General features: G+C 49.5%; 1 protein-coding gene across 1 annotated transcript; it reads right to left on the bottom strand.

Moving 5' to 3' along the window:
• Positions 1-1,164: 1,164 nt before the first annotated feature.
• On the bottom strand, positions 1,165-16,117 carry WSB2 (WD repeat and SOCS box containing 2). The gene is made up of 9 exons (XM_079956900.1): positions 15,975-16,117; positions 13,767-13,938; positions 11,869-12,089; positions 10,780-10,914; positions 10,090-10,190; positions 9,558-9,730; positions 8,435-8,548; positions 4,726-4,833; positions 1,165-3,178 (listed from the first exon to the last, which is right to left on the bottom strand). The coding sequence occupies exons 1-9, from the start codon at positions 16,054-16,056 to the stop codon at positions 3,016-3,018; spliced, it is 1,269 nt and encodes a 422-aa protein (XP_079813026.1). The 5' UTR covers positions 16,057-16,117; the 3' UTR covers positions 1,165-3,015.
• Between the last annotated feature and the right edge of the window lie 1,100 nt (positions 16,118-17,217).

Genomic DNA, 17,217 nt, shown 5'->3' with positions numbered 1-17,217 from the left:
AGTAACCTCACCTAGTTTTTCTGCCTGGCGATGCAACGCCAAACATGCTGCTAGTTGTGTGAATTGCAAATAGCAGGCATGCTTTAACATACATCAGCAGAAGCTGCAGAGAGGCTTGAGCAGCAGGAGAGATGCAATCCAGGTGCTGAGAGCCAAAGTCACCTTGCCACCCACTGGCTTTGTGTGTGTTCCGGAGCAGGATCTGCTCCACCATGTCAGCCCTCCAGATATTTAACAATGTCATCTCTGTGCTAAACATGCTCCACTCTTCCAACCACTTCCTTATAGGACTTGATTTCTAGACTGGTCATCAGCCTCTAGCCACACTTTCTGTACTGTAGTTAGGCGTGGAAACCAATTGGCTTCATTTATTCTCCCCACGACAATACGTTCACTAGAAACCTTGATAAATTAACTCTCTTTCAGTCCAACATTTATGTAGTGTACAGGAGTGGGGAGAGACATTTCTATGGGACACGCCTTGGAAGGTGGGTGCATAAGGAACATGGCTTCCAGATTAATTGAGATCTGCTTTCGCCTTCAGCTCCTAAGCCAGCCACATACTTCCAACCAGCATCCAGAACTCTGATCTCTTTGACAAGCACTCTGCCTAACACATCACATACATAAAGAGGCTAGAAGAGGAGAAAGCCCATACCAATGCCTTAAAACGTCTTGCACCATCATAGTGTCTCAAACTGAAGCTTTTAACACCTCTACATCTTTAGGGGGACCTGCCACCCTGTTGGGCCTCTTGCCCTTTCAAAATAATTTTATCCAGGGCTAGGAGCAGCTGGGACGCAGGTGGCGCTGTGGGTTAAAGCCTCAGCGCCTAGGGCTTGCCGATCGAAAGGTTGGCGGTTCGAATCCCTGCGGCGGGGTGCGCTTCCGCTGCTCGGTCCCAGCGCCTGCCAACCTAGCAGTTCAAAAGCACCTCCGGGTGCAAGTAGATAAATAGGGACCGCTTACCAGCGGGAAGGTAAACGGCGTTTCCGTGTGCGGCTCTGGCTCGCCAGAGCAGCGATGTCACGCTGGCCACGTGACCCGGAAGTGTCTCCGGACAGCGCTGGCCCCTGGCCTCTTAAGTGAGATGGGCGCACAACCCCAGAGTCTGCCAAGACTGGCCCGTACGGGCAGGGGTACCTTTACCTTTACCTTTAGGAGCAGCTGGCACAAATTGTATAGCAGAGACAATAAACCTGTGGCCCTCAGAAGCTCCATCTCTCCATCAGCCCTAAGTCCCACCGTTCCTCCAAGGAGCTCAAGCTAGTATAAACAGTTCTGCCTCTCCCTTTTATCCTCACAGCCGCCTTGTGAGGTACCCTGGGCTGAGAGATGGGTCATTAGAGCAGGGTCAGCCAGTAAGCTTGAGAACACAGCAAGAAATGGCTGGATCAGGCCATTGGCCCTTCTCGTCCAGCATCCTGTTCTCAGAATGCCTAAGCAGATGCTTGTGGAGGCCATCATGGCTAAAAGCCATTGATAGGCCTTTGTGAATCTGTCTAATCTTTCGAAGCCATCCGAGTTGCTGGCCATCACCGCCTCCATGGTTCAAATACATTCCATGACTGAGCAGAGATTTGAATCCTATCCCTTCTTCCAAACACGGTTGAAATAATTTGTTCAGGGTCTTTTCACAGAACAGCCAGGGAATGATGGGAGTTGTAGGCCAGGGCTGCCTCCGGAGGGCCAGTTTCCCCTGACCCTATTTATGCAAAATCTCTTTGACTGGATAGGTTGAACCTGGGATTTTCTGCATGCAAAGTCTGTGCCCTAAGCCTTGATCTCCCATAAACTTTGACCAGTATCCATGCTGACTGGAGCTCACAAGACCTGAAGTCAACAACAGCTGCTGAGTCAGATGTTCCTCACCCCTCTGCTATTTCTCCCTCTTCCACACACTGAATTCACTCAAATTATTACTTCAACTTCCTGCATGATTCTGTTGAAACTAACATAAGGGAACCTCCTGCCATATCTCAACCTCAATTCTTTAAGGGGGGGGGGGGGCAGAAATGAACTATTAGCTTTGAAATACAGTGGTACCTCTGGTTAAGAACTTAATTCGTTCTGGAGGTCCATTCTTGACCTGAAACTGTTCTTAACCTGAGGTACACTTTAGCTAATGGGGCCTCCCGCTGCCGCTGCACGATTTCTGTTCTCATCCTGAGGTAAAGTTCTTAACCCGAGGTACTACTTCCAGGTTAGCGGAGTCTGTAACCTGAAGCATTTGTAACCCGAAGCGTTTGTAACCCGAGATACCACTGTAGTCCTCTACAGCCATAGTACCTGCATTGAGGACATTTCTTCCAAACCTGTTCCTCCCCGTCCTAAACCAAGAGACGTTCAAAGCATCACTTTTTGTCCACAACAGGACAAAAAGGTTAATCTTCTCCCTCCAGGGTGTAGCAAGACCCCCTGCCTCCTGGCTTCACCATTAATGTTGAAGGCAGTGGTCCAGATCCAAAGAACAGCAGGCAGATCCAGGCCTGAGATACCTTAGTCGGTAGCGCATGAGACTCTTAGTCTTAAGGGTCATGGGTTCAAGCACCATGTTGGGCAAAAGATCCCTGCATTGCAGGGGGTTGAACTAGATGACCCCCCGTGGTCCCTTACAATTCCATGATTTGCAGACTAAGTCACTTAACACCTGCAGGCAACAGTTCTTCCCTGGTGGGTCCCGTGTAAGGTTTCGGCTCCCGGTGTCCAAAAGGGAAAGCTGCATTTAAATACGAAAGTCCCAGGGACATGTACATCCTACAGGACTGCAGCAGTCAAATCTCTATAGGGCTGACACACAAAGAGATTCTTCCTATAGCCCATCTGTGCTTGTCCAGATATAAAAAGTCACTTTAACCACGTAAACCCACACAAAAGGAGCAGGGGGGAACCAGACGGTTTGGGCCTCCCTGCACCGCAAAACACCAAAGCTTATCGCACGAGCGATTGGCAAGGCCAGCCGCCCCCTCCGTCCAGCGGACCGCAGGCACTGCTCCGTCAAGCCACATCACAGCCTTACAAAGTCCTGTAGGTGAGGAAGTCCTTCATCTTCTTTGGGATGGGCAGCTTCAGCACCTGGTACGTCGTGAAGCAGCTGCGGAGGACCTTGCGGCACAAGTGCTTGAGGGAGGAGAGGGCCTGGGGAACCGTCCAAAACTGAGCGTGGCCATCTCTTGTTCTACGACGAGAGGAAGGGATTGGGGAGGTGAAAGGAGGCTGCAGAAACTGTTCACTGAGCAAAGAGATGGTGCAAACATCAGGCCAGGTGATAGCAGGTTGCATATTATAATGATCACCCATTTTTCATAATCAATCAATTAATTGTCTAACCTGCCCTTCCTCCCATAGGAGCCCAGGGTGGCAAACATCAACAAGCTAACACCGTGCAATGTAAATCCATCTGTAGAGCTAGGAAACATTAACAAAACGATGGGTGGGATCTGGGGAAAGCCCCCTTTCCCATGCCTACCAAAAGCCACTCTTCCGCCGTTTGTTTTTGGAATGTAAGAAGTTGCTATATATGGGGGAAATTGGATCCATCTAGCTCAGTAACATCTTCATCTGTGGGTTCTCAAAATTTGGGGGGCCTCCACCTTCTCCTCGGCTGCATCAACTCATCCCCAGTGCAGCCCCCTACCCTATAAAAAGTATTATTCAGGATAGCAGACCCACTGACACAAGAATATTCAAGTCATTCACAATGAATTGCACGTTTGTTAAAAATCCAATTAAAACTATTTCATTTAATTAATTCAACAAAACAGATTATCTTGATCCAGTGACACCAGCTCTTCAAAGTCTGCCAGCCACTTACACCCCCCTGCCGCCCCCTTGCCTCTTAGCACCCCCACTAGGCAACCCCACCTCTCTCCAGGAGGTGCAGCGCCAATTTGGAGACTACTAGTTTACACTAGCTGGCAGCTGTTTTCTGAAGTTTCAGGTAAGGTTCTGGAAATGCCAGGGGTTGAACCTAAGTCTTCCTCCATGCAAAGGTGATGTTCTACCACTGGGAAAAGGCCAACCTGCCCTTCACTCTCCAAGCGTGAGGGCCAAGTCACATCTACGCCACACATTTAGAACACATGGCTCCCTCTCAATGCATCCTGGGAACTGTAGTTTGTTCTGGGAGTGGGAGTCCTGGGAGGGGCGAACTACAGTTCCCAGGATTCTTTTAGGGACACTGGCTGTTGAAGTGGTACAATAATGCAGAGGTGACTCAAGAAGTCTGGAACACAGGAAGGTGCTTTCTACTGAGTCAGACCATTGGCCCATCTCGCTCAGTACTGCCAACACTGACTGGCAGCAACTCTGCAGAGTTTCAAGCAGCGGACATTTCCAGTCCTGTCTGGAGAAGCCGGGAATTTCACCTGGGACAGAGATAGGCAGATGCTATACTAATGAGCTATGGCCCTCCTCGAAAATGTGATTTAACGGGCAACTGCCACTCACTTCACTCTAACCATGAGAGCTAGAAGCATGACTTCATCTTCCCAGGTCAGTCCACGCCAGATTCTTGGACCCATGCCCAGTTGGAAGTTAGCTCAGTTGGCTAGAGTGTGGTGCTGATTAATGCCAATGCCATGGGTCTGATCCCCTCACCTGCCACCTGCGTATTTCTGCATTGCAGGGGGTTGGCCTGTATGACCCTCAAAGTCCCTTCCAACTCTACAATTCTACGCTTTGGAAAAAGGAAGCTGCCCTTTGGCTTCCTGCCGAAGAACTTACCCTGTAGCAATGATCCCCCCATGGGGGAAATAGGTGCAGCAGAGCCCATTCTTCACTGGGGCAAAGGCAACTGGGCTCCCCAGCTCCAAGGCCCAGATCCTCAGGAGCCTAGAAGAGAAAAGAGAGGAACCCTTATCTGGAAAACTAGTCCAAAGAACATCAGAAGAGGCCCGCTAAATAAGGCTGGCCTTTGATACCATCAGCCATGACATCCTTTTGGGCCGTCTAGAGGAGCTGGGAGCTGGGAGCTGGGAGCACTGTTATGCAGTGGTTCCTCTCCTTCCTCCTGGGCCGTGTTCAGAAAATGGTGTTGGGGATGAGTGTTCAGACCCCTGGGCTCTCACTTGTGGGGTGCCTCAGGGTTCCATCTTCTCCCCCATGCTTTTTAACACCTACATGAAGCCGCTGGGAGAGATCATCAGAGGGTTTTGGCTGGGTGTTCATCAATATACGGATGATATCCAGCTCGACCTCTCTTATCAGAACCAGTGAGGGCAGCAAAGGTTCTGTGTGAGTGTCTGGAGTCTGTTGGAGGATGGATGGTGGCTAACAGATTGAGGTTGAATCCTGACAAGACAGAAGTACTATTCTTGGCGGACAGGAGGAAGGCTGGTGTGGAGGACTCCCAGGTCCTGAATGGGGTAACTGTGCCCCTGAAGGACCAGGTGCGCAGCCTGGGAGTCATTTTGGACTCACAGCTGTCCATGGAGGCATAGGTCAATTCTGTGTCCAGGGCAGCTGTCTACCAGCTCCATCTGGTACGCAGGCTGAGACCCTACCTGCCTGCAGACTGTCTCACCAGAGTGGTGCATGCTCTACTAATCTCCCGCTTGGACTACTGCAATGCGCTTTACGTGGGGCTACCTTTGAAGGTGACTTGGAAACTGCAATTAATCCAAAATGTGGCAGCTAGACTGGTGACACAGAGTGGCCACCGAGACCATACAACACCAGTCCTGAAAGGCCTACATTAGCTCCCAGTACGTTTCCGAGCACAGTTCAAAGTGTTGGTGCTGACCTTTAAAGCCCTAAACAGCCTCGACCCTGTATACTTGAAGGAGTGTCTCCACCCCCACCATTCAGACCAGACACTGAGGTCCAGCTCCGAGGGCCTTCTGGCGGTTCCTGCACTGCAAGAAGTGAGGTTACAGGGAACCAGGCAGAGGGCCTTCTCGGTAGTGGTGCCTGCCCTGTGGAACGCCCTCCCATCAGATGTCAAGGAAATAAGCAACTATCTTACTTTTCGAAGACATCTGAAGGCAGCCCTGTTTAGGGAAGTTTTTAATGTTTAATGCTGTTTCATGTTTTTAATATTTGGAGTAGCTAGGAAAACCCAGCCAGATGTGTGGGGTATAAATAATAAATTGTTGTTGTTGTTATCTGCATCAGGGGTGGGGAACAACAGATAACTGGGGGCAGGCAACAGGGCAGACTATGGCTTTAATGGCATCCTCGTGGCCTTCCCATAGGCAACTTGCTAGCTGTTGAGAGCGTCAGAAAATCCTAGCTGTTTGGATCAGGCCAAAGGCCAAGCAAAAGGCCAAGCAAGCATCCTCCTCACACAGCGGCCCATGGGTGCCCATGGGAAGCCCCCAAGCAGGACTCAAGTGCCGCATCTCGCCCCACTTGCAGTTCCCAGCAACTGGTATTGAGAGAAATACACTGCCTTCAACAATGGAAGGTAAAAGTTGGCCCCTGTGGGCTGTAGCCATTCTAGCATTGTGGCCACTGACCACTTTATCCTCCACGCAAGCCATTTCCACTCAGAAACTCAGTTATATAAGCTAGGCACCAAATGGCTCCTAAAACCATGATTACACAGTTGCCAAAACGGGATGTCTAGTTGACATTTTGGGGCAAGACGGCCTGAAAGTCTTATTTTTCAAAGGATGGACTGACAGTGATTGATTCTCAGTTAAACATCTGGCCAGTTCAGATGACAACCTTGAGCTAAGTTAAGAACTTTGGGAACTGAAAGAAGAAAAGTCACTTGATCCAGGGACAGTCCACATATCCATCGGCCTATTTCAACCACTCTCTTTTTTAATGGCAACATGGACCATTCATAACGTAAGAATGTTCTTCACAACTGTGAGCAGTCAACAGGTTGTTCAATGCTCATGCTCAGGCTGCACAGAAAAAGCATTTTGGTTCCTGAAATTCATCCTGATTGTGCAGGTAAAATATAACGGATAGAATTATACAGGATGGGGTATTAGTGTGTAAAAACAGGCAAAATCCGATGATCCCCAGGCATGCACCTCCAGATGGTGATGTCAGAAGCCATCCTGGAGCCCAGGTGTCTTCACTTGGTTACAAATGGCCAATAGCCAGGTGCAAAATGCGCCTGGATAATTTCAAACACTATGTGCACTACCACCAAGACACATTTTAATAAGGTATAGTGCCTCTCCCTTCTCTCAACCCTAACCCATGCATCTTGGTCCTGACTTGAAGGCCCCCCATGCCAGGCAAAAGTACCTTTTTTTAAAAAAAAAAATATTATTAACCGGCCAATCAAATCAAATTAAATCACATCACATAAATTCCGAATTACAAAGCCGAATTTTAAATTTTGTTGGGGGGACCCATATTTCAAGATCCGAAGGGGGATTCTGATCATCTTCTTGCTACTGCGTTAATGTCCAAATCAGTCCAAATCAATCCAAACAGAGTTCATAATTTTATCCAGTCTTATCTTGCTGTTTCCACATCACATCTTGTTCATATATTTTCTCTTTTTTCTTTATGATCTCTTCTGATAGTCTCCTTAAGCCGATAAACACCAATAATAATCCTGTGTGAATTTTTCCGTTCTTCCAATCCTCAAATCGAGATGGTTTCCATATATCATCGCCTTCATAGATAACATCGCTCTTTCCATCATTAATCTCGCAAAACTGTCGCTCTTAAGTCCCACTGAGGAGTTTCACCCACAATATAAAAACAGCTCTATTTCTCTATTTCTCCTCTCAGACTTAAGTCCTCCGACAGAACTTCCCAATATGGCGAAGGCATTTTTAACTGCGTCATTCCAAAGCTCTTATACATTCCACACTCTTCTTAAAACATACTTTGGTTCGAAAGTTTATCTCCACGCAGCCTTAAATCCACAGCTTAAGTCCTTAAAATGACATTTCTGACTCGTGAGGGGAGGGGATTCTTATTTAATCACATAAGGAAAAAAAGGAAAGTTTTTTTCCCCCTCTCCCATCAGTCATTTGCCATACCTTGGCGTATCTTCTCATGATTTCTCTTGTTCCTCCGACTCGTCTTATTTTATCAGAGATCTCTTCTGTTAGCAGTCTTTACTCCCCCTTCTTCCTTGAGATATGTGCATTCCTTCATCCAAATTGTTTCTTTTGAAGTTCTTGCAGCTAGTGGCGCGGATCAGGGACGGCATCCAGGAGCACCGGAATCCCACAGGAGGGCTTTGTGCCTAGTGCCCCCCATCCCCACAAATTTGGGGGTGGTATAGGGCACAGCAGGCAAGGCAGTACCCCCCCCACCATCCTGGGGGGGGTAGGGAGGCTAATTACTCCCATCATAGCCTCCAAATTACTTCGTGTGGGTCAGAGAGATGTTATTGTCAGCCATCTTCCGATGCGCCCCCTAGTGGCCCCCGCCAGGCAAAAGTACCTGGCCATCACTAATGGCCATCATTTTGCATGAAGAGCGCACCATGAACAGGAAGGCAATAGAAACTCACCTGTCATCTGCCACTGTTGCCAGGTAGAGGCCTTCAGGTGAGAAGCAGGCCGATCGCAGGGAGCTGGCATGGAAGTCGGCGCCATGGTCCAGGGCCGGCTGCAGCGGAACGTGGCTGCAGAAGAAAGGAAAGGTTGGTCTGTTTCCCTCCAGAAGTCAGGAGAGATACCTTCAACCTAAAGGGGTCATTCTGTTACCCATCTTTGAAGGTGGCTATCCCAGAAGAAAGAAACTTGGAAGAGAAGATCCAGCATGAAACGGCTGAACTGCAGCTTATTAAAAAGGTCTGTTCAAGTCTGAATAGAAACCATGGTTTCCTGTGCTGCTACGGTTTACTCAGCAATACCAAGGTGGCTGTGTTATCACCAGTTAGTGCTACTGGGAAGGCTCATTTTGCATACACTAAAGAAGAAGAAGAGTTTGGATTTGATATCCTGCCTTTCACTCCCTTTAAGGAGTCTCAAAGCGGCTAACATTCTCCTTTCCCTTCCTCCCCCACAACAAACAGTCTGTGAGGTGAGTGGGGCTGAGAGACTTCAAGGAAGTGTGACTGGCCCAAGGTCACCCAGCAGCTGCATGTGGGGGAGCGGAGATGCGAACCGGTTCCCCAGATTATGTGACTACTGCTCTTAACCACTACACCACACTGGCTCTCAAATACAATGAATCAAATAAAGCTTTCAAATACAAATAAAGCTTTCAAATACAATGAATCGCCCAAGGCAAATGATTTCTGCATTGCAGGGAGCTGGACTAGAAGACCCTTGTGGTCCTTTGCAAGTCTACAATTCCTAAGATCCTAAGATTTCTTCTCAGTGGCTAAAAAGCTCCCCTTTCATTCTGGCTGGGCAGCTCAAGGGCTTAGGGCACAGAGACTCTGTTGCAGAAACAGTCGAGGGTGTTTTGACACACCCGCCACAACCCCAGACCACCTCACTTCTCCCTGCACCCCAAACATCAGCCTCAGCATTACCCTTCAGTCAGTCAAAACCAGCATTCCCCTGGAGCAGAGTAGTGTTTTCTTCTCCAAACAGGGGTGGGACAGGCAACAAGTGCCAACCAAAACAACCGCTTCCTTGGCAAAACCAGAGGCCTGCACCCCTTCCGATAGCTGACTCCCTTACCAGAGGGATTTCAGCTGCTCCCCTGTGCAAGGATCCCAGAGGATCACATAGGTGTCGTACGAGGCAGTCGCTAGAAGCGCAGAGTCCGGGGAGAAGGCACAGGACACGACACAGCCCTGGTGCCCCTCCAGTTTCCTGAGGAGGCTGTAGGAATCCATACTCCATAGCAGGGCCTGCAAGGGAGGCAAAAATCACTTTAAAAACAAACAAACCAGACTGTTCTCAAAGGCCTGCCGGGATAAAACAGCCTTCACCTACTGCCCAGTGTGGCCCCCAGAATGTGGTCTAGAAGGGAGTGCGGTCCTCAGGCCGGAAAAGGACCCTCACCCCTGACCTTGAACTTAGATATTTTGCTGTTGTTTGCTTAGTACGGGGTATCTGATGGGGAATTTGTTGGAGAGCCTGTTTCTTTTTAAAATGGCCTGGTAAGAACACACCCCAGGTAGAGGTTGACTGCTGCTGCTGCTGCTGCTGCTGCTATGGGCTCAGAGGGGCCACTCACTGTCACCACCACCACTCAGGCAAGACCCACCGATTTCTCTCCAGCTGCGGAGCACAGCATCCGACCATCAGGGGAGGTGCAGCAGCAGTAGACCCAGCGCATGTGTCCAGACAGCACCTTCAGTTGTTTCCCTGGGGAAATTGAGAAAAGCATTAGCACGTTAGAGTCATAAATCATAGAGATTGAAGGGTCACCTATTGCATCTATATGCAGAAGACAAATCACATTGACTCCCACAAGCCAACATAGAAAAAACAGATATGATCCAGAGTGGTCTGGAGACAGGGGGCATGGCCTAGGGAAAGTTCCAGGGGCCAGACAGAGGGGCCTCGAGGGCCACGTTTGGCACTCCTAGCGTAATCTGCTTTTCCCAATTTTTCTCAGCCAGCCTGAAGAGAAGCAGGAAAATGCAAAGGCGTTTAGCTTACAAAAACATTAATAACCCAGAAGGCACCTCTGAAAATGTGATCTATATGCCCAATTGCCATGCCACTAAGTCTCCTGCCAAACTGCCCTGGGCTGCGTACACAGCATACAATGAAAGCACATTCCACTGCCGTGCCCAAAGAATTGTGGGAATTGTAGTTTAAGGGGGCTGAGAAAGGTGAACCACCGTTCCCAGGATTCTTCAGGGCAAACCAATGTGGTTTAAATGCACTTTATGCTGTATGCCCATTTCCCAGACCCAGACGAAGGACCACATCACTCACTCTCTCTTACCGTTTTGACCCAGGTCCCAGATGCGCAGGGTTTTGTCACGCGAGGCGGAGATGAGGATTGAACGGCTGTCACCGGGCGCAAAGCTCAAGTCTCTCACCACATCCTGATGTCCTGAGAGGTTGAACAGCAAGCGCCCTGGAAGGAGCAGCAGATGGCAAGGCGTGATTACCACCACCCCAGAACCAGACCCCAGAACCAGACCGTTAGGTCCAGTCGTGACCGACTCTGGGGTTGCGGCGCTCATCTCGCTTTATTGGTGCACAGAAACGCCGTTTACCTTCCCGCCGGAGTGGTACCTATTGATCTACTTGCACTTTGACGTGCTTTTGAACTGCTAGGTTGGCAGGAGCTGGCACCAAACAATGGGAGCTCACCCTGTCGTGGGGATTCGAACCACCGACCTTCTGATCGGCAAGCCCTAGGCTCTGTGGTTTAACCCACAGCGCCACCCATGTCCCATTGTTCTAAAGAAGATGGGTCAATTGCTCTTGATGGGCCTAAAGAGGATGTAATTCAGGGGTGGGAAACCTGCAGCTCTCCAGATGCTGCTGGAATACAACTCCCATCATCTCCACCCTTGGCCACGTTGGCAGGGACTGATGGGAACTGGAGTCTAGAAATACCAGGTGGGAAATAGGTTCTACCACCCCTGATGCTCTTGTTTATTTATTAAAGCGGTTTACAACAAACATACGATTTATCCAGAGCTGATTCAGCTTCTCCTGCTTCAGAAGTTACGGAGAAATAGAGCTGCCAGTCATCAGCATACTGGTGTACACCTTGCTCCAAAACTCCTAATGGCCTTTCCCAGTGCTTTCAGGTATGTTAAATAACACTGGGGAGAGGAGAGGAGCCTGTGCCAGGGGAAGAGACACACATGGACCAATTTCCTTCACTCCCTCACATTCACATTCACATCTCACCCTGGTAAGAATGGGTGGCAGCTTCAGCAGACATTATGGGCTAAAGGGGAGTGATCGTAGACTCCTACAATTGCAGACTTAGGACACCAAGGGTCATCTAGTCCAACCCCCTTGATGCAAGGACCACCTTTGCTTTTTCCAGCAGAGAAGAACAGAGCCAGGTTACCTGTCTGCACCTCCCAGACTTTGATTTGCCCGTCGTTCAGGCCAGTGGCGAGGACCAAACACACAGGACTCGGCGCCCACAGGATGTGTTTCCTTGAACGGGAAGGGAGCCAGGAGCTGAAGGCCAAGCCCCAGACGATCTGCCCACACTCCAGCGTCTTCTCCTTGGCCCTGCCACGGCCCCTGGCCTCGGCTTTCATGCACTCCGAAGCTTTGCAGTTCCTGTGGGGAGCAGGCAGGCAGGTCACCTAAGGCAGTAGTGGTCTCTGTTCCCAAGGAGCTTACAAGTCCAGCATAGGCCCCGTCTGCACAATGCAGTTAGAGCTGCACATTAAACAGTCATGGCTTCCCCCAAAGAATCATGGGAAGTGTAGTCCATTAAGAGGGGGTGAGAGTTCTTAGGAGACCCGCAATCACCTCCCAGAGCTACCATTTCCAAAGTGGTTTAATGGGTGATCCCTCTTCCCAAGGAATTCTGGGAACAGTGCCAGATTGAGGGCGATGCAGGGAAATTGCCCAGGGCACCAAACTGAGGGGGCACAAAATAATAATAAAAAGGTAAAGGGACCTTCAGGGTCATGTGGCCAGCATGACTAAGCCGCTTCTGGCGAACCAGAGCAGCGCACGGAAACACCGTTTACCTTCCCGCTGGAGCGGTACCTATTTATCTACTTGCACTTGCTTTCGAACTGCTAGGTTGGCAGGAGCAGGGACCGAGCAATGGGAGCTCACCAAGTCGCGGGGATTCGAACCACCAACCTTCTGATCGGCAAGTCCTAGGCTCTGTGGTTTAATGGGCGGTACAGGGAAATTGCCCAGGGCACCAAACTGAGGGGGCACAAAATAATAATAATAATAATAATAATAATAATAATAATAATAATAATACCACCTTTATTTATATAGGTGCCTACTGAGAAGATCCATAAAAGAGCAACTGTACCAAAAGGAATTATTGCGAAAATATTAAAAAAAATGGGGGGAGGGGGTTGTTGCCAAATTTTGTCCTCGCTCAGGGCACCGTATTACCAATTCCACCCCTGCAGGGAACTGTAGCTGTGTGAGGAGAATAGGGTCTCCTAACAACTCTCAGTAACATAACCCACCCTAAGGTTCCAGGGTGAGTTACAACAATTCAAGCACAATATTAAGAACAGTTTGAAAAACAACCGACACCCACAGAAATCAAGTGGGTCTTAAAAATGAAAGAAGCCAGCACAAAAAGACATGCCTCCAGCATTCACCAAAGACTATACGGTTATACCTTAGGTTACAGACGCTTCAGGTTACACGTTTTTGGGATACGGACGCATCGAAACCCAGAAGTACCGGAATGGGTTACTTCCAGATTTCGGCGCTTGCGCATGTGTAGAAACACTAAATCGCACTTTGTGCATGTGCAGAAGCGCCGAATCGCAACCCACACATGCGCAGACGTGGCGCCGCGGGTTGCGGACGCTGTGGGTTGCGAACGTGCCTCCCGCATGGATCACATTTGCAACCTGAGCGTCCACTGTATAATGAAGGGTACCAGACGCACCTCTGTGAGGAAAGAGTTTCACAACTTAGGGGCTGCCACAGAGAAGGCCCTTTTCTGGGGTTGCCAGCCCCATGAGCTTCTGAGGGTAGTGGAACAACCTAAAATCCCTCTCTGCCTTTCTTAATGACGAGTTGTTTATGGCTTTAAGCACCTGAAACTGGGCCTTGACATGAATAGGAAACCTTAACAGACTATACTTCCAGGATCGGGGGCGGGGGAGCCATGATTGTTTAAAGTGAAACAATGCTGCTTTAAATGTATAATGTAGATAGGGGCTTCACCTAGCAAAGAAACAACAGCTGGAGAGACAAATGTAGCTCCAGACACCCCACCCCCACCCCGTCAAGGTGGCTACTCACTGCTGGGTTCCCTCCAAAGGCCATGGGAGCAGCTTGACAATGCAGTGGCCCTGAGACCAGGCAAACCACGTGCCGTCCGGGGAAAAGGCCACGCTCCACGTCTCGCAGCTGGATTTCCAGTCGTATTGCTGAGGCTGCCCTGGCTTCAGCTCGGCCAAGAGGATGGGCTCTCCTAAGGCATAAGACAGAAAGTGGGGGGGAGAGAGGACACTAAACGCTGTGTATGCGCTGGGTGGCAAGGAGAAGAGAGATTGGGGGCAAATCCATCTGAACGTCTCTAGCTGGCAGCTCTTGAGGCCTCAGGACTGAGAAGGGGAGAGAAACACCACCTGTGGATTATTGCCCTCTCTCCCACTCTTTTTTTTTGGGGGGGGGGTATGGTTTTTGCTCTGTTGCTGCTGTGGGAAAGGGGTGGAGGGTCCTTGCTGCGAATGCTTGTAGGCAACAACTCATATACCACCACCCCAGGGTGAGTGCTGGATGGAATGGAGAGGGAGGGGGAAAAGATGCTGAGTTACTCGGAGGGGCTGCAAAGTAAGTTGGCATAGAGTGGGGCCCTCTTTGTGTGAGAGACAGAGAGGAAGTGGGCTGCCAAAATAAAATAAATGAATGAATGAATGAATGAATGTGAAACACGGGGTGAGAACTGTCATTAAAACCACTGGTTGCTTCATCTGTTTGAATGCCCTACTTGTTTTTAACCTAGGGATTTGGCTAAATTGGAAATATTAATTTTTGCTTCCCTGATGACAGAATTGTTACGTCATTTCTTGGCTGTGTTTATGCAATTTTTGCATATTTATCGCATTTCTATCTCAACTTTTTTAAAAAAAGTTTTTATTTATACTTTTCAAGTTTATACATTTCATTAGTTTTACAATTGAATTAACATTTCAAATTCTGACTTCCTTCCCCCTCTTTCTGCATATCCAAATTTATTTAATTTGCTCGTTTAATTATCTACTTTAAATATGAAACTCTTATGAAACTGCTAGTGTTTTCATCTGTTTGCAATTTATCTGTAAATATTCACTAAACCATTTCTATTCTTTTATAAAAAGTTTGTTCTCTTGATTTCTTATTCTTCTGGTAAGTTTTGCCATTTCTGCATATTCCATAAGTTTTTGTATCCATTCTTCCTTTGTTGGGCTATCTCAACTTTTTCTTCAAGGATCCAAAAAAGTGGTTACACATGGTTCTCCGCCTCCTCATTTAATCCTCACATCAACCCTGTGAAGTAGATTAAGCTGAGAGGGGATTTGAACCCACTTCTTCCAGTTCCTAGTCTAACCACTACACCACACTGGGTGCTTTTCCTCTGTTTATTTTTATAACTTTGTTTTCAATCCCAAAGCAGGTAACATACAGTGAAGAGCAGTTTATAAATTCTGCTATTAATAATCATAAATGTTGGCTGTTCGCTGTCCATTTCAAGACCTCCCAAATCCTGGAGAGGCTGAGGTGCTGCCAGTCAGTGTAGACAGCACTGAGCTTGATGGGGGCACTGGTCTCACTCAGGCAGGTTCCTATGGAGCAACTGTCCTTTCAGAAGTTCAAAATGCACCTTTCGCAGCTGAAGCGTTTGACTCAATAAACAATTCACTTTAATTACCTTTATATCCTCCCTTTCCTCCCAGTTGCTCAAGGTGGTGTTCAGAGTTCTCCCCTCCCCATCCCATCCTCCCAGCAGCCCTGTGAGGTGGGTCAAGCTGAGAAACGGGTGGCAAGCTCAAGATCACCCAGGGCGCTTCCTGGATCTATGGGGATTTGAACCCTGGCCTCCCAGGTCCCAAGTACGGCGCTCCATTACACTATACCAGTTTGCGTTAGTTGCGCAGCTCTGAACGCTGCCCAGCTGATCTGACTTTGGACGGCTCCTCTTGAGACGCGCTCATTGGGTGCTTTTTGTACAGCGCGAATCTGGACATGCCTACTCAGAAGTAAGCCCCACTGAGTTAAATGAACAGGACTGACTCCCGGGTAATACACCGGCAGAGGCGGGCAGTTATTCCTGGGCGTGAGAACGGAGATGCCACCAGGTCCCCATTTCTCGGCGGCGAAATGTTGGACGGGGCGGGGAGGGAGCCGTGGCTGCTTTTTCCTCTCACTTTCTCTCCCTTTCCCACCCACCAAAGCCAACCCCCCGGGGGTTGGGGCTTTCCCAAAGGCGGCATAACACGCGCGCGATCGCCCGCCGAGCCCGCTCACCCTCCGCCGCTTCTCTCTCCGCCGCCGGCGGTGGCTCCCGCAGCAGCCGCTGCTGTCCAGGCTCCCCCGGAGGCGCCTCCATCCGGACCGCATCGGAAGCGGCCGATCCCGGCGACAAGGTGGAGGTTTCCTCTTCCAGTTCCGACGGCCGTCACCAGTCACGTGACAACACCGCTCTGTGGGGGAGGGGGAGGGGCGCGCGGGGGAGACATTCCTATCCAAGCGCGTGGGAGGGGTGACCCTTTTGGTCCTCGATTGCACCCACGCCGCCGCCGCCGCTGCGCCTTCCTTCTTTGCGCCCTGGGCGCACCACCCACTGAAAGGCGAGGCGCGCCTGGACGGTCGGTGACTCTTTTATTATTGTGTTTTAATTGCTGTAACCCGCCCTGGGACACATATATACACAGACAGAAAGAGAGAGAGAGCGCAATTAATACATTTTAAGAGAGATGCGTTTCAGCTGATGGGCGGGCTCTCCTCGGGAAATTTACTCAGAATAAAAATGCTTTGCGTTGACGCGGCTTGCAGCCTCTCGCCTTCTCTCTGTGGCTGGAGCGCACGGATCAGACTCGAGTTTAATGTGGCCGACTTCCAAGTCAATGAATGAGTAGCGCTGCAGGTTTCTATCTGCTTAAATCTGTGGGTATATTGGCCCCTCCAGAGGGCTGGTGCTTCCTGCAACATGTCATCACTAAAAACCTTGGACCAGTCATTGTTTCTTAGCCTAACCTACCTCACAGGGTTGTTGTGGGGATGAACAAGAAGTGAGGGGGGGCACTTGGGACTCTTTGGAGGAAAAGATGGCACATAAATGCAATGAACAATTGGGGAGACACCTGGAGAAAACTCCTGCCAACCTAGCAGTTCAAAAGCACATCAAAGTGCAAGTAGATAAATAGGTACCACTCCAGTGGGAAGGTAAACGGCGTTTCTGTGCGCTGCTCTGGTTTGCCAGAAGCGGCTTAGTCATGTTGGCCACATGACCTGGAAGCTGTACGCCAGCTCCCTTGGCCAATAAAGAGAGATGAGCGCCGCAACCCCAGAGTCGGTCACGACTGGACCTAATGGTCAGGGGTCCCTTTACCTTATGCAGATCCAGGAGAAGAAAAGTCACATGACAACTGGCTGAGGGCTCTCAACAAGATATTAATGACGTGATTAACACGAAGCTCAAGGTGGTGCAGGTGTCTCTTCTCCCTGCTCCTGCAAAACCCCACCACAACCCTGTGAGGCATGTTAGGCT

The sequence above is a fragment of the Podarcis cretensis genome, assembly GCF_951804945.1.
Source record: "Podarcis cretensis genome assembly, chromosome: 16".
NCBI classification, from domain to species: domain Eukaryota; kingdom Metazoa; phylum Chordata; class Lepidosauria; order Squamata; family Lacertidae; genus Podarcis; species Podarcis cretensis.
Note: the sequence above shows the minus strand (reverse complement) of the source record. Positions and strands in the feature narration are given on the sequence as shown.

Bases quoted from the DNA above. Each gene is read 5' to 3' on its own strand.
- WSB2 (XM_079956900.1), bottom strand. From the start codon at position 16,056: ATGGAGGCGCCTCCGGGGGAGCCTGGACAGCAGCGGCTGCTGCGGGAG. The intron at 10,191-10,779 runs GTAAGAGAGAGT...CAATTTCCCCAG, and splicing joins CTGGGACCTGGGTCAAAACG to GGAAACAACTGAAGGTGCTG. The intron at 4,834-8,434 runs GTGAGTTTCTAT...TTTCTCTTCTAG, and splicing joins GCAACAGTGGCAGATGACAG to GCTCCTGAGGATCTGGGCCT.